The sequence below is a fragment of the Lethenteron reissneri genome, chromosome 15 (assembly GCF_015708825.2).
Source record: "Lethenteron reissneri isolate LAM-NWPU_2019-01 chromosome 15, ASM1570882v1, whole genome shotgun sequence".
Classification (NCBI taxonomy): Eukaryota; Metazoa; Chordata; class Hyperoartia; order Petromyzontiformes; family Petromyzontidae; genus Lethenteron; species Lethenteron reissneri.
The window spans coordinates 11,803,982-11,828,882 of record NC_083793.1 but is presented as its reverse complement, the minus strand read 5'-3'; the positions used below and the strand labels follow the sequence as shown (position 1 = coordinate 11,828,882).

Genomic DNA, 24,901 nt, shown 5'->3' with positions numbered 1-24,901 from the left:
AAAATGAAAAACAATTAAATATTCGTTCATTGTGTGGATGAGTGGGTCGTGCGTTAGTGGGTGCGTGGGTGGATGAGTGAGTGGTTGGGGTGATGCGTCGTAGGTGAGTCGCTGAGTGAGTGAGTGGCTGGGTGCATGAGTGTGAGTTAGAGATTGAGTGGGTGGCTTAGTGAGTGGGTCAGTGTATGAAAGGCTCAGTAGTTGAGTGAGTGAGTGGGTGATTGAATGAGTGGGTGAGTGTGTGGGTTAGTGGGTGGGAGAGTCAGACAGTGGGGCAGCCACTGGTGGCGAGATGTTAACTACCTCGCCTGGTATGCAGAAGGTTGTGGGTTTGATCCCGACCCTGACACCTGTATATTTCCCTCCACATTTAAAATCAACAAGCATTTATAGGATTTGGATGCAATACATGTCATAAGCCACTTCGTTGACCTATAATTTTTAACCAGGTCATTTCTGAAAAATATGTTTAGCTTTGTCGGCCTTACCTGGTAAAATAACCACAATTTAGATTTAGTTTAGTGTGTTGGTGAGTGGGCAGGTGAGTGCGTGGGTGGGTGGGTGAGTGGGTGAGTGTGAGTGGCTCGGTGGTTGAGTTAGTGGGTGGTAGTGGGTGGTTGAGTTAGTGGGTGGTGGAATGTTTTGGTGGTTGAATTATTGGGTGGTTGAGTGATGGGTGGGTGGGTGAATAATTACGTGGTTAGTGGGTGAGTTGCTGAGGGAGTGGTTGGGCGAGTGGGTGGGTTAGAAATTGAGTGGGTGGCATGGTGAGTGGATGTGTATGTGACTGGGTGAGTAGGTGAGTGGCTGGGTGAGTATGTGAGTGGATGGATGAGTGAGGTGGTGAGTGGGTTTGTGGATGAGTGAGTGTGTGGGTAGGAGGTTACGTGGGTAGTGGGTGGGTTATAAATTGAGTGAGTGGGTTAGTGACTGGGTGAGTTGTAGTTGAGAGTCAGTTTAAAAGTGAGTTGGTGGGTTAGAGATTGACTGGCTCGGTGAGTGAGTGCTGGGTAGGTTAGTGAGTTGTTGGGTGGGTGAGTGTTAGTGGGTGGATGATCGACTGGGTGGGTGGTTGAGTGAGTAGATAGGTGGGTGGGTTGCAGTGACGTGTGGTGAGGTCAATGGCTGGGGAGGCACTGGCTTGTGTCAGAGCCAGATTCACACACTGAGGGGGACGTGGCCTCACGGAGGGGGGCGTGTTAGACGCATCCCCCTCAGTGAGGCAAATGTGATGGCTGCCTCCCCTGGTGCTTTTTCATTGCAGTTTCATGACGAGACCAGCGAGCCTAAATATCTTTATACTCTTAGTTCTTTCGGTAAAGTCACGTGGGTAAAATTAATAAAAATAAAACAATAAAAATCACGACGTTTCGGAGGCAACACAAGCTTCCGTCTTCAGGTGAAACCGTCACAACAAACTATCTGTACCTTATATAGTGGTTAAGGGGGGAGGAGCCAGGAAGGGCAGCGGGGGAGGAAGAGTTGTGAAATGGCCAATTTCTGCTTTTGTTATACTGCTGGGTGGGTAAATGAATTAGATACGATGAAGCCGCTCTTGGTTTTGCTGTTTGTGCGCAAGTCACTGTGGGATGAATGGACTCGTGGTCAGGGACGTGTTGCGCAAGTAACTGTGGATGTACATAATAGAAAAGGAGCGGAAATGCCCATGTTTATACCAGTGTTGGCTGACAATAAAGAGTACTGTTAAACGTTAGGGATGTTAACACTCGGTGAAGTAAAATAGTGCCTGTCAGATAAGATGGTCCAAAAATGTGTAATTAAATCTTTTTTGCATGGTTGATAACATCTTTCCAATGATTACTAAGTTTGTACCCATCATCACGGTTGAAATTATGTCTGTGTTTGTATATCTGAATGGCTTCGTGTACAAACCTTTGATGGTAGCCAGAAGGCTTGCAGAGCACCTTAGTCTCGGAGAAAACAATGTCATGAGAGCCCACCGAGTTGTAGCAATGATCGGCAACGGCGGACGACTCAATTTTGCCGTGTTTCAAATCTGACTTGTGCTCGCGGACACGATCAGAGACATGACGTTTCGTTTCCCCAATGTAACAGTCACCACAGCTGCAACTCAGTTTATAGACTCCAGGGTATTGCAAGTCAGGGATGACATCCTTCACAGATGGAATTAGATCACGGATTTTATGTACTGTACTGAATCGGACTTGGATCTTATGTTTTTTAGAATTTTGGAGATCTTTTTGGTCATGCCTGCTATGTATGGTAACGTGACAGTTTTGATCGGAGTTTCATGTGGCTGTTTCTGTATGGTGGGAGAAACAGCTTGGCGGATGGTGCGGTCAGAGTATCCGTTCATCCTGAGGGCCCGATGTACATGTCTCAATTCACTGGCCAGGTGGTGTTGGTCAGAAATGCCATGAGCTCTGTGGTATAGCGTTTTGATGAGAGAATTCTTTTGAGATGGGTGGTGGTGAGAATCCGGTTTCAAGTAGGAATCTGTGTGGGTGGCTTTCCTGTAAACAGAATGTCCCAAGGATTCGTCAGGTCTCCTCTCAAACAGAATATCTAAGAATGGTCAACGCTAGGAAGAAGAAGGAGGTAGTTTGCCATCTTTCTCCACTTCCATGGTGAATCTGATCGATGGATGTCTGGAATTGATGTGGTCCAAGAAGTGGTTCAATGCTGGGAGGCCATGTGGCCAAATGACGAAAGTGTCATCCACATACCTCTTCCACAGGGAAGGACGCAGGGTGGATGTCTGGATGGCGTCTGATTGTTTTATTTTATTAATTTTACCCACGTGACTTTACCGAAAGAACTAAGAGTATGAATCCTTGCAGTCACGAAACCTTCAAATCTAGAACCTAAATACATACTGAGATAGTAACAGGCACGCGCGTATTGCCCGCGCTCCATCCAGTTACTGAGGGGTTGCGTAATCAGGGGAGGCTGAGCTCGTCGCTGCCTCAACTCTCGTCTCTTCCTGTATTTGCAGCGGAGCTCCGCAAATTTGGCGATTTTGACTATAAAAATTATTGGAATCGTACAGAAATGACATTTATAACACAGATCAGTGGAAAAATCTTAATTTTTATTTTATTATTCTCTTTTTTTTACTTTTCATAACAACTATTGTCATTGGAGTATGACAGGTGAGGCTCTGCCTCGTCGCTGGTGGGTTGGTAGGTTGGTGAGGAAGTGAGAGGGTTAGTGGGTACGAGATTGAGTGGGTGGCTGGCTGAGTGGTTGAGAAGATGGGTGTGCGATTTCATGGGTGAGTGAGTCGGTGAGTGAGTGGGTGAGTGGGTTTTTGTATGGGTGAGTGCTTCAGTGGGTTCATGAGTGAGTGGATGGGTTATTGAGTGAGAGGGTGGGTATTTGAGTAAGTGGTGTGCGTGAATAGGTGAATGGGTGGGTGTTTGAGTGAGTGAGTCAGAGAATGGGGTGCCACGGGGGTGAGATGGTAACTTCCTCACCTAGTGTATACAGGAGGTTGTCGATTCGATCCCAACCCTGTCGCAAGTATATTTGATTGTGCTTGTTCTCCTCGTGGTCGTGTGGATTTTTTTCCAGGTGCACTGAGTTTTCCCTCTGCATTGAGAATAAACTTGCATTCAGAGGATTTGGCTGCAATGCATGTGTAAGTGGTAAGTCACTTTGTTTACCTGTAATTTGTAACAAGGTCGCTTTTGAAAAAGATCTATATAGCTCTGTGGGCCTTAGCTGGTACAATGAGAAATAGTTCAGTTTTCGTTTATTGGGTGGGTGAGTGGTTGATGGGTGATTGATTGAGTGGGTGGTTGGGTTGGTGGGTGAGTGTGTGAGTTAGAGAGTGGGTGGGTGGATGGGTGGGTGTGTGAGTGGGGGAGTGAATAGGTGAGTGGGTGGGTGAGTGGAGTCTAGAGTGAGTGAGTGAGTGGGTTGGTAGGTGGGTCGTTGAGTTAATGAGTGGGTGTGTAGGTGGGTGCACAGGTATGTTCTTGAGTGGCTGTGTGTGTGCATGAGCAAGTGAGTTAGCGGTTGAGTGGGTGGCACGGTGAGTGGATGAGTGAGTGTGTGGGTGGCTTTCGTAGTTTAGTGGTTGGGTGAGTCAGATAGTGAGGCGCCACAGTGGCGAGATGCAAACTCCCTCGCGAAAGACGACGTGTTAAACTGGTATATTGGAATTCGTAGGTTTGACCCCAACCCTGATGTCTGTATATTTGGAATTTGCATCTTCTCCCGTGGTCACGTCGATTTTCCTCTGATTCCTTCGGGTTTGTTGAACACGTAGACTTTCGCGACCAATATCATCCATAATAGAGGTTTCTTTTTTGGGTTAGATCGCGTAAATATATAAATGTGTCGTTAAAACCCACCACCACCCGACACAGCCAACTAGTAAGGGTTGTCACGTACGCAGAACATGCCAATTTGTAACTAGTACAGCACACGGTGTGTTGGAGAGTCAAGCCACAACATTTACAATCTGAGTACGACGTTTCGCCAGTAATTACAACTAGCTTCATCAGGCAACAGCCAGATTTGTGGAGACATTCACCTGTTTCGTTCCTTATATAGAAGCGTAAATGTGGTGCCTGTTTTTATCATTTGCCTGTTATCATTCGCCTGTTATTAAGTTGAAAGTAAAAATAGTTATTATTGTTGTAATCACGTTATAAGTAGAAATAATTGTTATTTCGTTAAAAGTAGAAATAATTATTGTTATCAAGTTCTAAGTGGAAATAATAATGACTGTTCTCATTCACCTGTCGTTATCATTTGCCTGTTGTTATTTTTCGCCTATTGTTATCAAGTTAGAAGTAGAAAGTTATTATTATTGTTATCATTCGCCTCGTGTTGGTAGCGCACGTCTCTAATCCAGCACTGTGGAAGGTAGCGAGGGTTGGTGAATCACCGCACAATGATGTTGGCAAATCACCTTCCCGTGGGTGTCGAGGTGCCATAACCTGACTCGCCAGGAGAAGGCAGTAGAGCAAGTAGACTAATCGCCATCTTCACCTGTACAGGGATAGAGTGTTTCACCCTCGCACGCATGGGTTTTCTCCGGGTACTCCGGTTTCCCCCACTGGTATAAACACTCGTCATTAATTAGCGCATAATGCCTCCATAGAGGACCGCAGAGCTTGGACAATTGTTGGTACTGGCTCACCACGTGGCTTCCTTCCTGCACGGCTGTGGTTCCTCATGCCTCCGAGTCGTTCTTGTGCGCGCTATAAAACTTTTAATTATTACTATTATTACTATTATTCGCCAGGCGATGGTGTTGCAAGCCTGTAATCCAGCAGTGGAAGGCAGCAAGGGTGAGTGGATCACACAGTGAATGTTGTGAAACCCCCTTCCCGTGGGCATCGAGGTGCCTTCTCCTGGCTGGCTGGCCAGGAGAAGGCAGTACAGAAAGTGGGATAATCGCCATCTTTGCCTGTACGGTTTAAAGTGCTGCCCCTCGTATGTGTGGGTTTTCTCCAGGTGCTCCGGTTTCCCCCACTTGTGTAAGAACTCATCATTCATTCGTCGAAAATGTAAAAAAACAATTCAGGACCCAACTGTGACTCAGTGTGGATTTCCTGGACTAAGTCTATTTTATTATTATAAAGAATTAAAGGGGCTGTTTGATGACACGACTAGAGAGCTGGCTTGTACTGCGAGGAACTTAATATTCAACTTGGATTCCGCAACCCTCAATGGCCATTTTAAGTTAAATTTGTGCATGTAAGACTCGCACAAACAACCATACCCAGAAACCCATAGACCCCAACAGAGACCCATACATTCCTACAGACACTCAGACTCACACAGCGACCCCATACTCACAGAGACCGATAAACATGCACAGAGATCCATAGCCTCACACAGAGATCCATACACTCAAAGGCCCAAAAACTCACACAGAAATCCATAGATTCTCGCAGAGGTCAATAGAATTTGAATATTTATTTATACTGGATGAATCAGATGAGCTATAACGATCTGTTTTCACAGACGTCCAATCGGGTAGGTCAGAAAATAACAAAAATACAATACAAAAACATCACAGGAAAGGTAAACAAATTGTTTCGAAATATACAAATTAAACTGAACTCTTTTTATCTTACCATAGACTCATGCAAACATGTTGGACTCGCACAGAGACCTTAACCACTAAACCTCGAACAATTAAAACCCTCTAAACCCCTAACTATCTAAATCCATAACCATCTAAACCGCTAACCCTCTCAACCCATTTACCCTTACAACCCTAATCTTTAAACCCCTCGCCCTCTAAAAGCTTAAACTCTAAACCACCAAAACACTAACCATCTCAACCCCTAACCCTCTAAATTCCTATACCCCTAACCCTCAACCCCTTTACCCTTAAAACCCTAACCCACCAAAACCCTCACTCTCTAAACCCCTTATTCTTTTAACCCTAACCGTCTAAGCCATTAAAAACCAAACCCTCTAAACCCTCTGAATCCCTAACCCTCTAATCCTTGAAACCCTAACCTTCTAAAACCCTAAATCCCTAACATTCTAAATACCAACCAATCTAAACCACTACCCTCTAAAGAACTAACCCTCTAGACCCCTAACCCTCTGAACTCATAACCTCCTAAATCCTCAACCTCTAAAATCCTAACCCTCAAAACCCTAAAAACCTAAATCTGTAACCTAATCCCAACACATTTAAACCCCAACCCTCTAAAGAACGAACCCTCTAGAAGCCTAACCCTTAAAACACCTATGCCCCTAAAATGCTAACCCTCTAAACACATAATCCACTACACCCGGAACCCTCTAAACCCATAAAGGTTTTTTTTTGTTAGATTATGTAAATATAAACATGTCGTTAAACCAACCACCACCCGAAACAGTCAATTAGTAAAATTTGTCACATCAACAAAAAGTGCCATTTAGTGTTGGAGACTAACCCAAAAAAAAACTTTATTATGGACAATATTAGTTGTGAAAGTCTAGGTGTTAAACCCTCAACTCTCAAACCACTAAACCCCTAACACTGTAAATCACTAACCCTTGAAACCCCGATACCTCTACACCCCTAAACCTTATAAACTCCTAACCCTCTAAACCACTACCCCTTTAACAATAAACCCCATAAAATATCTAAACACCTAATTCTCTAAACCGAGAATCCTTTAAACCCATATCCTTCTAAACTGTAACCCTCTAAAACCCAACCCTCAAAACCCCTTTACCCTTAAAACCATAACGGTCTAAACCCATCACCCTCTAAAATCCTAACCCATAAACCCCCAAACCTCTAACCCACTGAACCCTTAACCTAAACCCTTACAGTGAGGAAAAAAAAAGTATTTGATCCCCTGCTGATTTTGTACGTTTGCCCACTGACAAAGAAATGATCAGTCTATAATTTTAATAGGTTTATTTGAACAGTGAGAGACAGAATAACAACAACAAAATCCAGAAAAACGCATGTCAAAAATGTTATAGCTTGATTTGCATTTAATGAGGGAAATAAGTATTTGACCCCCTCTCAATCAGAAAGATTTCTGGCTCCCAGGTGTCTTTTATACAGGTAACGAGCTGAGATTAGGAGCACACTCTTAAAGGGAGTGCTCCTAATCTCAGTTTGTTACCTGTATAAAAGACACCTGTTCACAGAAGCAATCAATCAATCAGATTCCAAACTCTCCACCAAGGCCAAGACCAAAGAGCTCTCCAAGGATGTCAGGGACAAGATTGTAGACCTACACAAGGCTGGAATGGGCTACAAGACCATCGCCAAGCAGCTTGGTGAGAAGGTGACAACAGTTGGTGCGATTATTCGCAAATGGAAGAAACACAAAATAACTGTCAATCTCCCTTGGCCTGGGGCTCCATGCAAGATCTCACCTCGTGGAGAACGGTGAGGAAATCAGCCCAGAATTACACAGGAGGATCTTGTCAATGATCTCAAGGCAGCTAGGACCATAGTCATCAAGAAAACAGTTGGTAACACACTATGCCGTGAAGGACTGAAATCCTGCAGCGCCCGCAAGGTCCCCCTGCTCAAGAAAGCATATATACATGCCCGTCTGAAGTTTGCCAATGAACATCTGAATGATTCAGAGGACAACTGGGTGAAGGTGCTGTGGTCAGATGAGACGAAAATGGAGTTCTTTGGCATCAACTCAACTCCTCGCCATGTTTGGAGGAGGAGGAATGCTGCCTATGACCCCAAGAACACCATCCCCACCGTCAAACATGGAGGTGGAAACATTATTCTTTGGGGGTGTTTTTCTGCTAAGGGGACAGGACAACTTCACCGCATCAAAGGGACGATGGACGGGGCCAGGTCCCGTCAAATATTGGGTGAGAACCTCCTTCCCTCAGCCAGGGCATTGAAAATGGGTCGTGGATGGGTATTCCAGCATGACAGTGACCCAAAACACACGGCCAAGGCAACAAAGGAGTGGCTCAAGAAGAAGCACATTAAGGTCCTGGACTGGCCTATCCAGTCTCCAAACATTAATCCCATAGAAAATCTGTGGAGGGAGCAGAAGATTTGAGTTGCCAAACGTCAGCCTTGAAACCTTAATGACTTGGAGAATATCTGCAAATAGGAGTGGGACAAAATCCCTCCTGAGATGTGTGCAAACCTGGTGGCCAACTACAAGAAACGTCTGACCTCTGATTGCCAACAAGGATTTTGCCACCAAGCACTAAGTCATGTTTTGCAGAGGGGTCAAATACTTATTTCCATTATTAAAATGCAAATGAAGTTATAACATTTATGACGTGCGTTTTTCTGGATTTTGTTGTTATTCTGTCTTTCACTGTTCAAATAAACCTACCATTAAAATTATAGACTGATCATTTCTTTGTCAGTGGGCAAACATACAAAATCATCAGGGGATCAAATACTTTTTTCCCTCACTGTAAACCCAAAACCCTATAAACCCCTAACCCTCTAAACCCCTTTACCATCTAAACTCCTTTACCCTTAAACCCCTTTACCCTGAAAACCCTAACCCTCTAAAACCCCGTACCCCAAATAGCCTAATCCTCTAAACACCTAACCCTCTAAACCCCAACCCTCTAAACCCCTAACTCTCGAATCCCCTCAACCCCTAAACCCTATAACCCTCGAAATCCCTAAACCTCTAAACCCCTTATCCCTGAAATAACCTGAAACCTCTAAACCCTTAACTTTATAAATCCCTAACCCTCTAAACCCCTAACCCTTTGTGTGGAATGTGGTGGGGGTGGGATCATGGGGTGGGTGGGTGCAGGGTGTGTGTGGTGTGCGGTGGGTGGTGGGTATCACAGGGGGGTGAATGGGTGCAGGGTGTGTGTGGTGGGTATGGTGATAGTGGTTGTGGTTCACAACGATCCGTAACCACCACCACCTCTACTGTGTGGTGGACCGGCCACCACACAGCAGCACGCGTCGGAGGAGTGAACGGATGGTTCTCCCTATGTGGGCCAGACTCCCTCGCTTCCTCTTCTCCTCCTGCATCATCATCACCTGATCCTCTTTCCTTGTCATCTCTTTCTCCACCATCTTCTCCACCAATGTCTCCTCCACCTGCACCACCATCTCATCCTCCTGCTCCTTCGTCCATACCTCCTCTGTCTCCCCCCTCATCTCCTCTTCCGGGAGTGGAGAGTCCCCGAGGTGGGTATAAAAGACGGACCCCAGGACGGCCTGAGGCAGTGCTCTGAAGACTGAAGACCGGCTAGGCTGGGACCCTGGGACCCCGGGACCCTGGGACACGACGTCCTTTTAAGCGGCGGGGCCGAGCACGGACCAGTGGTCGAGACCTGCACCTTGGCTGGGTCGGGTCAGCATAGCCTCCCCTAGGCCACCCTTAGTCGGAGGACTCAGAGCCCGTAGCCCCAGTGATAGGGCACGTTAGCCCGGAGGCCATACCTCCCCAAGTAGTGGGAGTAAAAGGGGCTTATGTTATAAGATTTAAATAAACCGTGTTGCCTCTAAGCTACGTCTCCAGTCTCCGTGGGAACCCACTACATATACACAAGAAATGCTGTTCTACACATAACGGCCATGCCACGTTTCAGTTCAAAGTAACGCTGCAGTACGTGCACAGGCTATGCTCCTTTACTCTGTATTATACGGCACACACTTTCATGGTGTTGTGTACACGGTATATGATGCGTTACACATAGGCCGTGCTGTATTATAAACTCCGTTCAAAGTATCAGTTTATATGTAGCCAATGCCACTGTACAAAGACAAAGATCCCCCTCATAGCTTTAACAGATTTTTGAGGCAAGTGGTGTTAGTGAGCGCCTAATGAGGACTGGCACAGTACACAGGGGAGTGGGTGGCCAACACCACGCCCAGACGCATTTGTCTCCCTCGTGGTGATGTGTACACACTGCATCAGGTACTCATTTGAGGTTGAGTCGACCAGGGGGAGGCCCAGGACCGGTTCAGATATTTCCCACTTTTATACCGGTAGGAACAACAGATTCCACACTGCCCACCAGGGATTATTTGTCTGTCGTGCATGGGGAGGGGAGGGTGGGGGTGGGAGGGGTGGGGCTGGGTGGAGAGGGGAGGGTGGGGAGGGGCTGGGGGAGGGTGGGGAGGGGCTGGGGGAGGAGGGAAGGGGCTGGGTGGGGAGGGTGGGGCTGGGTGGAGAGGGTGGGGCTGGGTGGGAGGGGTGGGGCTGGGTGTGGAGGGGCTGGTCACCCCGTGGTGCCCTTATGAAACTCAACGTTTAACCTACACACTCCACTATACACGACACAATACACTACACTTATACAAGTGTAGTGAGTTATCAGGGAGACAGACGACGTAGTTGAGGCACACTCTTTTATTTAACCAAAAGGCGGTAACATTACTTGGAGGGGTAACGGCGCCTTCACCCGTACTCAATGGGAAACACCCCTAGTACTATCCCCTGACTTCTCCTATTCCCAGTCCTCCGCTATGAGTGCTAGGGGAGGCTATCTGATCCGGCCCTGGTCAAGCACGGATCCCGGCACCCAGCTAACCAGGCCGTGCTCTTACAAGAGCAGCGGTCCTGGAGCTCTTGGGGCCGCGCCACTTACCCTGCTCGGCCCTGACAAGGACAGCGAGCCAGGGGAGTTCCAGGGCCTATTCTGCCGGTCTTCAGTCTTCAATGGTAAGCTTCTCACACATTGGCCTCGAGCCCTCTGGCTCCCCGCCTTTTATAAGAATCCTCTCCGAGGGGTGGGGCTATGGGGGATCACAGCACCCCCATGCCCCCCCAGGGTTAACTGATGGTGGGGGGGGGAGTGCAATCTCTGCTGTAGCAGGAAGTTAGAACGGTGTCGTGCGCATCTCTTTACAGAGCGGAGGTGGCGCTGCCCCCATCCTCCGCGCTTGCCCAGGCCTAAATGGCTGACGGTTGTTGTGGAGGAAGAGGAGACTTCGGTGGAGGAGCTGTTGGTGCAGGAGGAGGAGACCCTGGTGGAGGAGCTGGTGGTGCAGGAGGAGGAGATCCTGGTGGAGGAGCTGGTGGTGCAGGAGGAGGAGACCCTGTTGGAGGAGCTGGTGGTGCAGGAGGAGGAGACCCTGGTGGAGGAGCTGGTGGTGCAGAAGGAGGAGACCCTGGTGGAGGAGCTGGTGGTGCAGGAGGAGGAGACCCTGGTGGAGGAGCTGGTGGTGCAGGAGGAGGAGACCTTGGTGGAGGAGCTGGTGGTGCAGGAGGAGGAGACCCTGGTGCAAGAGCTGGTGGTGCAGGAAGAAGAGGAGATGAGGGGGGAGACAGAGGAGTTATGGACGAAGGAGCAGGAGGATGAGATGGTGGTGCAGGTGGAGGAGACATTGGTGGAGAAGATGGTGGAGAAAGAGATGACAAGGAAAGAGGATCAGGTGATGATGCAGGAGGAGAAGAGGAAGCGAGGGAGTCTGGCCCGCATAGGGAGAACCATCCGTTCACTCCTCCGACTCGTGCTGCTGTGTGGTAGCCGGTCCACCACACAGTAGAGGTGGCTCTGGAATAACCCCCCAACCCCTCACCTGGGGTCGGGCGGGGGAACTCGGCCTCTCAACGGTCCCGGTTCTCTCTCTAACTCAGGGTGGCACCCCCTGTCGACTCGTGCCCGCAACTACAGGTGGTGTGTGCTTTGCATTTCCGACGCTACATATACAGCAAGAAATACTCTACATATGTAATAACAGCCATAGAGGGTTCACGTGGGGATTGGCTTGCCGGTCCTGCTTTGTAGCCAATAAGGGTTGAGATAGGGAGCATGACCCCGGCGTGATCACGGCATGTCATCAGGAGTGATTGGCCTAGCCATTCGGGGCCCCAGCTAATGGGGAGCCGGATGAGAGGCGTGGTCCCGGGATTGACAGGGAACCATCGAGAATGGTCAAGGCTGTCCATGGAGGATTGGCTGGGGGGACCACGTGATGGAAGGATTAAGAGAGAGTGAGAGAGAACGATCGGGAGCAGACTGGGGAACGAACAGAGCCACGCGCGTACGGGGGCTCTGGGTGCCACGTGCGCGGTGGGAACTGGTGTGAAGTCTGCCCGCTCTCTGTTGTCTGCCAGCAACAGAGAGTGTGTGAGTAAAGTGTATTGTGGAAGTGAAAATAAAGAGGACCGATTCCGAAGCCGTCTCAGAAGGATTATTACACGTAGAGAGAGCATTGCATCTGTGTGTGTGTACTGCATGACACACGGTGTTCGGTGTGTAATGCACAGTGATGGGCTGCTGCTGCTGCACCTGTTGACGTTGATGTCGGGGCAGGCAGAGTCCTCGCTCCGGGTTCCGGTGGCGTTGCTCCGGGGGAATGTTGTATCCTAACCCTTCTTCCATAATTGAGATTAATAATATTTGATGATTTTTATATATTATCTTTTTACTTGTTTTTTTAATGAGTGAAACACACCAAGCGCAGCAAACTGCAAAACACCAGGTGTTGTTAAGTAATGAACCGGAGGAGGGCTAGGATGGCAGAATTTGCAACCTTGCTTCAAGGAAAGATAAGGCCTGATGAACGGGCACATGTCACCCGTGCAAGGGCAGAGACAGTGGGAGTGTCAGCCAGACATAGTTAAGACAAAAAGCTCAATTATTCTGTATTGCTATTAAAGTAACGTTAAAGTCGGAATTTAACAACAGGGTAGGCTAAAGTTATTGATATTCACACCCACTCCAATTAAACCAGGCCACAAGTTACGCCTACTGAACCATCACCATTATTAAGTCAATATGAAATGTTATTTCCATACTTCAATACTTTCTATACAATTCGACCCGAAGCATATGACAATCAGAACCTTCCTAAGTCAAAATTGAATCGCACCCAGACAGGAGCGAATAGTCAATATAAGGTTGAAGAGGGAAGGAAATCAAGAGCACGGCGAACTGCAAACGTAAGCAAAAAGCCGGGAACAACACCAGCCCAGCAACAGCGAGTGGGGCTTCGACAGGCCATAAAGTAGAATAATAACTCCCGGGGTCAGGGGACACAAGAAGAAGCAGGCAGACAAAAACCAGAACTGACTCCAAGGTTCAACCGCCCTCACCTACTCAGGAGTGACGGAAATTAATGAGGCCTTGAATTAACGGCAGCTGGACGGCAACAACAACGGCGAGCAGAGATAGGGTGGGGCAAAGACTGCGGGCTATGAATGCAACTTCGTGTCAGTAAAGCCCTGACAAACAAGTTAAGTTAAAGACATCACAATACATAATATCGCACATAACATCAATGTTAACGCTATTCACCGTAAACTATATTCCGCTTATATAACCATCCAGGCACCAAGGAATACGAATTCCTAGGATCAAGAAACTTACCCCTTAACCTAAGATATCGGAAATAAATTAATAGTAATAAGTATATGCATGAAAAGACAAAGTAAAACTTATGGAAAAGCCAGGATAACGGGATGAATCACAACCAGGTCGAATATAATACATAATAAAAAAAAACAACGATGTTAAACCCAGGGTCGGAGAGAAAGGGAGATCCCGGCCGTCTTTGTATCCCCGCAGCGCGGGATAGGAGTGTGTGTACGCTCGGGGAAACACCTACACTTGGGTCGGGAACCACGATGGGAAACGACAGACCTTAGGTTACATACAGAATCATAACTGTGAAATAGTAAGGGACAAATGTTAACTTAAAACTTTTTAACCATTTCTTTGTGCGCCGGGTCGGAGAGAGTGTTGCCCCTCCCTCCAGGTTGTGCAACACGAACAAAGACGCCTATGAGACGATTTGTAACGTCTGTGTTTTGGGTCATGAAGAAGGCCAGACAAGAGATAATATTGCACCCAGACAGAGAGACGACTTCGAGGCAATTTGTAACATCTGATTGTTTGCTCGTGGGTTTTATGGAGGGAGTGTGACAACGAATATACCGTCAGTGATGCACACAAGGACACACGGACATACGGACAGACACATGGACACACCTGCCTACGGACAGATCCTGACACAGCAAAAATCGGAAGAAGCCCCGCCTTGTGGGCGGGATCCAGGGGGAATTTTCGGCATAAAGTAAAGGATCCTGAGCATTGGAAACCAGTGCGACGGGAGGGTCCACTCAGAAGCTCGACCGGGAGGGTCGACTCAGGAACGAGTGTGACGAGAGGGTCCACTCAGGAGCGCGACCGGGGGAGTCGGCTCAGGAGGAGTGCGACCAGTGGGTCCACTCAGGAGTGCGACCAGAGAGTCGACTCAGGAGCGAGGGCGACCAGCGGGTCGACCCAGGAGCGAGCTCGACCGGGAGGGTCGACTCAGGAGCGAGCTGCGACCAGCGGGTCGGCTCGACTCATCTTCAGCTCGTCAATCTCTGCTGCCGCCGGAGATCTCTGCTGCCGCCGGAGTGGTGATCGTTGCGGTTTGGCGACGATCCAGCGCTGCACGCTACGAGCGAGTTGTGGGCGCCACCTACCGACCGGGTTCCGAACTGCGACAGCGTATCAACAGCCATCCGAACCAATTCGCCACGGGATCGACTGATACGTATGACGCGCACCGCCCCCTCACCACACGACCACCAGGCGTCTGTTTGACCTAAAGAATCGACTCCGAACACTGACTATTCAAGACAACTCTTACCACTCAAAAACACTCGAACCCATAAGCCATCCGTGGCTGGAAAGCATCACAACGAGACCGAGTGATGGCCCTCCGTCGTTTATAAGAGTATTCTTAATTTTTATCTTTAATATTTAGTGGGCTGTACTCTTAATCGCATAAATTCCCAACAGATCCATCAATACGAACTGATTCTTGGCACCTCCTTCCGCCGAGCCACGCTCACGTGGGGAGTGGTGGCCCACCGGACCCTTATCAGGTGATCTGGTCCCCAATTAGTAAACTTGGTATAAGATAACGAGCTTCGGAAAAGGAGCACCGTCGCAGGCCCTTACTCCGAGCCGTTCTGTTGTCAGATAACCTGCCGATGTATCTGTTGAGATTGGTGCCTTTAAGAATAATAACTGTTTTTGATTGTGTTTTTTTTTATCGCCGTATAATCTTTCAAGTATCTTTCAGTCATAATCGCCGCACGTACTCGCATCCTCTACAGAATATTCATCTGTTCCGTGACCCAAGGTGTTAACAACGTGATAAGGGTTGCGTATGATCAATAAGGAGTGCGGTACTGCGTGAACAATATTGAGTATAATCATTCATTAACGTTAAGGTTTTCTTAACATAGTATTTGCATGTTTTAACGACTCTCTCTCTCACTAACAACCATCGCGTTATGCGGGATCCATGTGCCGTTGTCAAAGTGAAATCAGACAATCGTTGATGATACTGTATTGATGCCGTATTGACGTTCCGGGATTGAGAGTTCGCATACTATATCATAGTTAAGGTTGAATTAGTAATAAATTGATCAATACAGAAGTGGTTGTGTGATTCTTTCCTGAAATCTATGCATAAGATCTGCTTCTGCGTTGAGATTTGAACTTGGTGACCTTAATAAACACACTAATACATACTCAGTAAATGTTAAAGCGATAACGGGGTGAACCGGGGTCTGGTTATCATAACGACTTGCATTATCATAATTACACCCACTCGCATAATTAATACGATTACCTCTCGAATTGGCATAATTAAAATGTGCGTAATTACATAAATTAACATATTTCCGGATAATTACACATTTGGCCAAATTTCATTTAATTATTATTATTTCCACTGAATATTCATAACCCACATATACAACATAATAATTTCAAACACGCACGCATACAACATAACAAATTTTCATACCCAACATATACAACAGGAACGTGCAGAAGAAGGCGTTGGCCAGGAGGCAGGCGGCCTGCGCCTGAGACATCGTCAGCATCAAGCCGGTGTCCCGGCGGAGCAGCGGCAGGGGCTGGGGACACGTGCGGTGCACAGGGCGCAGCGACGTTACACGCGGCAACGGGTGGCACGGGGTTGCAGAGGAGCAACGGCGTAATGGTAACACCGATGCAGAGCACTGATCCTGCACCACTGGGATGCTGGGGTCTGGATCAAGGAGTTCTGAAATGCACGTAAACCAGATTATTGTTGTGCACGTGAGGTTAATGGTGCAGCCCTGCAATTACTTGCTCATGCAACTGCTGGTGAAAGAACCCCCACTAGAGGGAGGTCTAGAGTGCCGATCCGGTGGGTATGTTTTGGCCAACTTTTCCACACTGACCATATGTCTTGAAAGAGGTGGGAGTACTCGCCATTTAGCCCATTGCACGCGACCCACTGATGGACTGTGGGTGGACAAAAACAGGGAATTGTAAGAATCCTGGTCAATGTTTTCAAGGCCAGGCTGGGAGATCGAACCGTGACATTTTAAGTCAATCGTGACAACCATCCCACAGTTATGGCAGCAGCCCTTTTGCAGAAATCAAATAAAATATTGGAGAGGGCTTCACACAAGAAACAAGAAGATTTAGTGGTTTGGACGTGGCTCTCCAATGAATACAGAGAGGGTACCACAAGTAGCGGTGCATACTCGGGCGCAAGGAAATAGAAGCAGAGACAAAGAATGAGATAGATCGATGCAATAAAGAATTGGCAGTGGTGCACCAAGCACGACCCCTTGCTGAGCGCTGCAGCAGCAGCCCCCCCCATCCCCGGACCCCTCCCCCCACCCTCCACTTCTCACCCTGACGCCACACAACCCGTGGGTAGGCGATGCCCTCTGGTGGATAAGGCGCGGTACAGGCGGCAGCACGAGACGCCAGCAGCGTTGCGCTGCCAGGGTTACTCACCCGAACACCTCCGTACACTTACACACCTACACACACCTCTATACACTTACACACACCTACACACACACCTCTACACACTTACACACCTACACACACACACCTATACAACAACAACCGCCATTCGCCACTAAGTGGCGGTGACGTCACCACGACGCTTGTACCAGGCCAAGTGCACCTTGAGGCCACGTGAAGTGTCGAACGCCCGCTGGCAGGAGGTCACGGGGCAGACCCAGCAGGTGCCACGGGTCGACTGACCGAGATGACCGAGATGACTGGGTGATGCACCACCTGTGCCCCCTACCGTACCAACTTGCTGTGCTTTAGCCACCCGGCGCTCCGCTCGTTGTTCTGAGCGTCGCTCCTCCGCCCTCCGTTGTTGTTGGAGGGCGACTGCCTCCAACTGCCCAGTAGCGTCCTTCACGAGCCTCCTCCATTGAGGCCGATCTTGACACTGCTGGTACCAGTCATCGGCAAGTCCACTCAGCTCCACGTCCTCCTGTACCACATCACTCCATCTCTTCTCTAGCCCGTGCCGCGCCCGTTTAGCCCCCTCGATCCGGCCGAACAAAAGCTGTTTAGGCATGCGGTAGCTGGGCATGCGGGCTACATGACCCAGCCAACGCAGCCTTGCCTGCCGGAGGAGCTCACCGATGGGACTTTGCCCAGATCTTTCAAGGATTTGTGAGCTCACACAATCCAGCCTTGTTAAACCCAGGATGGATCTTAGGCAGGCCAGCCTAAATGTTTCCCACCGGTGAAGATGCTCCATTAGGGGGGTCCACGTTTCGCAAGCGTAGAGAAGGGAGGGAATGACCGTGGCCGAGAAGACCTAAAGCTTCGTGCGGAGCTACAGATCAGGTAGCTTCCACACAGCGTTACGCAACCGATGAAAAGATAATGCCGCTCGACTGATTCGGAGTGAGACCTTGGCTGATAAACTGGAGCCGGTCATAAACACACTGCCCAGGTATGGGAAACTCTCCACTCTCTCCACTACTGCCCCATCACCGATTGGGAGTTGTGGGGGTGGAGTGTCCGATGGTACAAAATACCCAGGCAGGTGCTTAGTTTTGGTGGGGCTGATGGTAAGGCCCCACCTCTTAGTGGCACGCTCCAGTCTCAGCAGCAGCGTCTCGAACTCCTCTTCTGAATGAGCAGCTATTACCAAATCATCGGCATACATAACGTGGTTGACCAATAGGGAGCCATCCCTTGATCGCACCCGGGCGTCGATCAGCCTCCCATTATATCTGTACCAAATGGAAATGCCCCCGGTACAGCTATTGAAGGCTTCACAAACTACGCAGTCGAAATAGATGTTAAATAATGTGGGAGCCAGAGGACATCCCTGTCGCACCCCAAGGTGTACAGGGAAAGGCTCCGACTCCCGGCCACGTAGTTTTACCCGGGCCCGCTCACCATCATGAAGGTCCTTAATGATCGTGAGCAGAGGGTCAGGGACTCCGAAAGCACGAAGAACAACCCAGAGCCCAGGCCTACTGATGGTATCATAGGCCTTGACCAGGTCAATAAAGCAGAGATGAAGGTCTTGTTGGAATACCCTACACCTCTGCTGTAGCAGATGGACAGAAAATATGGCATCTGTACAGGACCGCCCTTTCTTGAAACCGCATTGGGGTTCCGCAAGCCTCTCCTCAGCGTGCCTAGCAAGGCGATGTTGAATAATCCTTGCCAGGACCTTTCCCGGCACACTGAGGAGTGAGATGCCACTGTCGTTGTTACAGTCTGTGCGGTCCCCCTTCTTAAAGAGGGGGACCACCAGGGCATCCTTCCAATCCTGCGGTACCCGTCCAGCGGTCCAGACTGTTGTTATGATGTCATATAAGGCAATCTGTGCACAAGCGCCACCCTCCCTCAGCATTTCGCTTGGGAGATCATCTCTGCCCGGTGCCTTTCCTGGTCTCAGACTCCGGATCGCCTTCAGTACTTCCTCAACAGATGGCACCTCAGCCAGCCACTCACAGGGGGTGACTTCCTCCAATATTTGAGGCACCGCAGCCTCAGCAGGGTTATCCCCACTTTGTGCCATGATGTTTTCCTGGCTGAGAGATTTTCCCTCCCCCAGGACCTCACACATACCTATATACACTTACACACACACCTCTATACACTTACACACACACCTCTACATACACCCCTCTATACACACCTCTATACACTTACAAAGAACCCCCGTATAGCCTTTAACAGACTGTTGGGGCAAGTGCTGTTAGCGAGCACCTATGAAGGCCGGAACGGTACACGAGGGGGTGGGTGGCCAGCACCACGCCCGACCGCCTTTGTCTCCCTAGTGACAATGTTTACACACCGCACCAGGTACTCATTTGAGGCTGAGTCGACCTAGGGGAGGCCCGGGACCAGTTCAGATAATCGTCACTGGTGTTGGCCTTGAGCGGGAATCGAACTCGTGTCGCCGGGTTCATAGCGCAGCGCGCTAACCGCTGCACTATCGCTCCCCACTTACATACACACACCTCTACACACCTACCTCTATACACTTACACACCTCTACACACCTCTATATACTTACACAAAGACAAAGATCCTCCGTATAGCCTGAACAGACTGTAGGGGCAAGTGCTGTTAGCGAGCACCTATGAAGGCCGGAACGGTACACGAGGGGGTGGGTGGCCAGCACCACGCCCGACCGCCTTTGTCTCCCTAGTGGCGATGTTTACACACCGCACCAGGTACTCATTTAAGGCTGAGTCGACCTAGGGGAGGCCCAGGACCGGTTCAGATAATCGTCACTGGTGTTAGCCGTGAGCGGGAATCGAACCCGGGTCGCCAGGTTCATAGCGCAGCGCGCTAACCGCTACACTACCGCTCCCCACACACACCTACACACACCCACCTCTATACACCTACACACACACACCTCTATACACTTACACACACCTACACACACCTCTATACATCTAAACACCTACACACACACCTCTATATCCTTACTCACACCTACACACAGGAGGAGGTGGTAGTGCAGGAACGAAAGGGCCTGGCTCGTGTGGCGAACGCGATCCGTGCGCTCCTCCGCAGCATGATGCTGTTTTGTTGCGACCGGTCGACCGCACAGTTGGGGTGATGGAGGTGGTGATACACACCACATACACCACAAACACCACACACCACTCGCACCACACACACCACTCACACCACACACACCACACACACCACACACACCACTCACACCACACACACCACTCACACCACACACACCACACAAACCACTCACACCACACACACCACTCACACCACACACACCACTCACACCACACGCACCACACGCACCACACACACCACACACACTACACACACCACACGCACCACACACACCACACACACTACACACACCACTCACACCACACACACGACACACACCACTCATACCACACACCACTCACACCACACACCCCACTCACACCACACACACCACTCACACCACACACACCACAAACACCACACACACCACACACACCACTCACACCACACACACCACACACACCACACACCGCTCACACCACACACACCACACACACCACACACACCACACACACCACACACCACACACACCACACGGTTCCCAGGAAATACGGTGCCACTGGGACCGCAGCCCGGGAAGGAAACTGAGCAGCAGATGCCAGGACTGGACTGGACAATGACTGCTGCCAACAGACTAACTCTGTTCAGAGATAGGATGTATTATGTAATACGTATCATTGTTATTTTTATTATTAACGTCATGACATGAACTTATGAGGAAACAATGTTACTTTGCATTGCTTGTGAGTGCTGCCTGGGTTTGTTAAATGTGCCTTGGCTCGTGTGCAGTGTCCCGGCTGTGTGTGCGGCGGTACAATGACAACTATGTCATGAGAGAAGTTTCAGGCAATGGCCCTTCTTCAGAACGTGTACAGGCAGTGGTGGGAAAAGATAATCAGGCGATTCGTCTGACACAACCGCCCCCTGACTGCCCCACTGCCCCTCTGCTAAGCTGCTCCGCTGTCCTGCTGCCCCAATGCCCTCTGCCCACTGCCCCTCTGCCCCACTGCCTCAATGCCCCTATGCTCCGCTGGTCCACTGCGCTGGTGCTACTCTGCCCTAATGCCCCGCTGTTCCATTGCCCCACTTTCCCACTGCCATCACATCCATCACGAAGCAGCGAGACGTCCACACCACCTCATTAAATATTACCCTGATGTACACGCAGAGAGAGAGAGACCCTCGTTAAACATTAAATACTGGAGGGGGCTGCTGTGATGCAATGGCTCGTAAAATTCACTGGCAATAGAGAGATTGCTGGTTCCACCTTCTGGCACAGCAGTTGAAACAAATGGTCGAGTACTAATAGGGGTTTTCCCATTTTTTCTGGCAACAAAACTGACACCTTTTGCAAGGCATCATGTTTACATTAACCACAATACTTGCAGTCAAATGTTGCCAGAAAAAAGGGGAAAATCCCTATTAGTTTATTTTGGTACTGGCAAAGGAGGTCCCAAAATGGTCGAGTATCTTAAGTTCCCCTGCCTCTGTCCGCCAAACAGTACAACTGGGTACACCAAAATCGAGTGGCAAGTTGGGTGGGTAGGTGCTGGATGAATGAGTGCATCGGTGTGTGGGTAATTGGATGAGTTGGTACCTGGGTAAGTGGATGGTAGGTGGTTGAATGGGTGTATGGGTAATTGAATGAGTGGGTCGGTGTGTGAATGAGTGGGTGGCTGGGGGTGTGGGAGGTGGATGGATGAGTGGGTAATTCAGTGTGTAGATTGGTGGATGTGTGAATGTGTTAATGAGTAAGTTGGTGGTTGGTGAATGATTAGGTGGGTGGATGAGTGAGTGGGCGGGTCAGTGAGTTAGTTTAAATGAATGAGTGGTTGAATGGGTAATTAAATGAATGGGGAGGTGGATACATGATTTGGTGCTTGGGTGGGTCAGTGGGGAATTGAGCGAGCGGGGAATGAGAACGTGGGTGAGTGGATTTTTGAATGAGTGATTGGGTGAGTTCGTGAGTCTGTGTGTGAGGGGATAATTGAGTGGTTGGATGAGTGAATGGGTAAATTAGTGGATATTTGAGTGAGTGGTTGGATGGGTGAGTGGGTAAATGAGTGGGTGAATGAGTGGTGGGTGAATGGGGAGGTGATTGGGTGGGTGGGTGAGTGGGTGCGTGCGTGGGCGGGTGAGTTAGTAAGTGGGCGAGTGGGTGGGTGAGTGGGTGGATACGCGGGTGGGTGAGTTAGTAGGTGGGTAAGTTAGTAGGTGGGTGAATGGATGGGTGAGTGGGTGGGTGAGCGAGTGAATGAGTCGGTGAATCATTGAATTAGTGGGTGAGTAGGTGACCGAGTGAGTACTTGAGTGGGTGAGTGGGTGGGTGAGTAGTTGAGTGGGTAATTGAATTAGTGGGTGAATACGTACGTGGGTAATTTGGTATTTGAATGATTGAGTGATTGGGTGAGTGGGTGGGTGAGGAGGTGCGTGAGTGGGTGAGTGGGTGAGTGGGTGTGTGGGTGAGTGGGTGGGTAAATTAGTGGTTGAATGAGTGGGTGGGTGAGTGGGTGGGAGAGTGAGTGGGAAAGTGAGTGGGAGAGTGAGTGGGAGAGTGAGTGGGAGAGTGAGTGAGTGAGTGGGTGAGTGGGTGGGAGGGTGAGTGGGTGGGTGAGTGGGTGGGTGTGTGGTAGGTGGATAAATGAGTGGGTAATTCAGTGTGTAGATTGGTGGATGTGTGAATGTGTTAATGAGTCAGTGGGTGGTTAAGTTGGTAAATGATTAGGTGGGTTGATGAGTGAGTGGGCGGGTCAGTGAGTTAGTTTGAATGAATGAGTGGTTGAATGAGTAATTCAATGAATAAGGAGGTGGATACATGATTTCGTGCTTGGGTGGGTCAGTGGGTAATTGAGCGAGTTGGGAACGAGAACGTGGGTGAGTGGAATTTTTAATGAGTGATTGGGTGAATGGGTGAGTTCTGGAGTCTGTGTGTGAGTGTATAATTGAGTGGTTGGATGGGTGAATGGGTTAATTAGTGGATATTTGAGTGAGTGGTTGGATGGGTGAGTGGGTTAATGAGTGGGTGAATGAGTGGTGGGTGAGTGGGGAGGTGATTGGGTGGGTGAGTGGGTTCGTGGGTGGGTGGGTGAGCGGATGGGTGGGTTAGTAAATGGGCGAGTGGGTGTGTGGGTGGGTCAGCGGGTGAGTGAGTTAGTAGGTGGGTGGGTAAGATAGTAGGTGGGTGAGTGGATGGGTGAGTGGGTGGGTGAGTGGATGGGTGAGTGGGTGGGTGAGCGAGTGAAAGAGTCGGTGAATCATTGAATGAGTTGGTGAGTAGGTGACTGAGTGAGTACTTGAGTGGGTGAGTGAGTGGGTGGGTGAGTCGTTGAGTGAGTTGTTTAGTGGGTAATTTAGTGAGTGGGTGAATATGTCCGTGGGTAATTGCGTATTTGAATGATTGAGTGATTGGGTGGGTGGATCTGAGGACCAGACACGGTTGTGACCACTCCGTCCCCTTCGAGCGCCTTGCTGGTCTTCATCGGGGCTCACTACCAACACGAGCTGCCCTAGATATGTAAATGAGAATCAAAATTTGAATTTGTGATCATACTGGAGGAATCTGATGAGCTATAAAGTAGGGGCGGGTTTGAACGTTACAGCAACAAAAAATCCGAAAAATACGATCGGAGTGCAAGGTATAGGAAAAGTAAACAAATCAGTAAAAAAGTTACTAAGCAATTTTTGTTATCTTATCAGGCAACATCCAATGAGGTATTAGCTTATATTTCAGAAGCCACTTGACCACAAATGATAACTCATGTCTGTGGGCAGCTATTGAAGGCAGCCTGAGATGAACATGATGTATGCTGAACTTCTTTCGCACCGTACATAGCCAACCGTGCTAATCCGAAGTGCCGGGGAAGGACAACAACAGTAATAGGTTAGGGACAGGGCTATAGGGTCAGGGCTATAGGATGTAGGGGCACTGCAGGTTCTCCACAAGGCACGTGATGCCCTCTAGTGGACGAACGCACAACTACAGCTGCTGCTGTTGCTGCTGCAACGCAAGGAACAAGACAAGCGGGCTGTACAGCCTCCACATCGCCACTTCTCCACGCACACAAAGCGAACCTTCTCAGAGTGCATCTCATCATCAACATTAACTCAGCGCAAACAGCACCCTGAAACAGGCTTCGTCTCTCAGTGTCTCATCAGCAGTCATGTGGAGGACGTCACCTGCTCATGAATATTAATGAGGGGGGCTGGTGGATGTGGAGTGACGTCACGAGCGTTAAGGACAGACATTCCTGGGTGATGAGAGTAGATCTATGGGCCTGCTTCAGCACAGGACCGTGTAGCGCAGTGGCAGGAACCTGGCGCTGCTGCTGCTGCTGCCGCCACTGCGGTGCACGGCGGAGACGCGGCGCCCTCTCGTGGGCGAGTCTCTGGGGCTGCAGATTATTGGGTGAAGCTGCGTTGGCAGCGACGCACGAACGCAATTCAAGACGACAAACTCAACACATTGGCCAATCACCCTGTGGCCTGAAAGAACCTCGACAGGCGGGAAAGTCGCGCCATTGGACTTGTGTCCAGCCCAACGGCTCTCCTCGTCACCAGCGGGGGGACGACCTCGCGAGAAGCCGCCTCGGCGCGTGGCCTCGTCCCGCGACCTCTGCCGCTGCCGCTGGTGGTGGTGGAGGTGGAAGTGGTGGGGTGGAGGTGGTGGAGGTGGTGG

The 24,901-nt window shown here is 49.5% G+C and overlaps 1 protein-coding gene across 1 annotated transcript; it reads left to right on the top strand.

The window, feature by feature from the left end:
• Nucleotides 1-2,592: 2,592 nt before the first annotated feature.
• On the top strand, nt 2,593-12,541 carry LOC133342726 (golgin subfamily A member 6-like protein 22). The gene is made up of 3 exons (XM_061552067.1): nt 2,593-3,629; nt 5,240-5,285; nt 11,271-12,541. The coding sequence occupies exons 2-3, from the start codon at nt 5,243-5,245 to the stop codon at nt 11,906-11,908; spliced, it is 681 nt and encodes a 226-aa protein (XP_061408051.1). The 5' UTR covers nt 2,593-3,629; nt 5,240-5,242; the 3' UTR covers nt 11,909-12,541.
• The last annotated feature ends 12,360 nt before the right edge of the window (nt 12,542-24,901 follow it).

Coding starts and splice junctions, on each gene's coding strand:
- LOC133342726 (XM_061552067.1), top strand. CDS start 5,243: ATGGTGTTGCAAGCCTGTAATCCAGCAGTGGAAGGCAGCAAGG. Junction 5,286..11,270: donor AGCAGTGGAAGGCAGCAAGG/GTGAGTGGATCA, acceptor ATCTCTTTACAG/AGCGGAGGTGGCGCTGCCCC.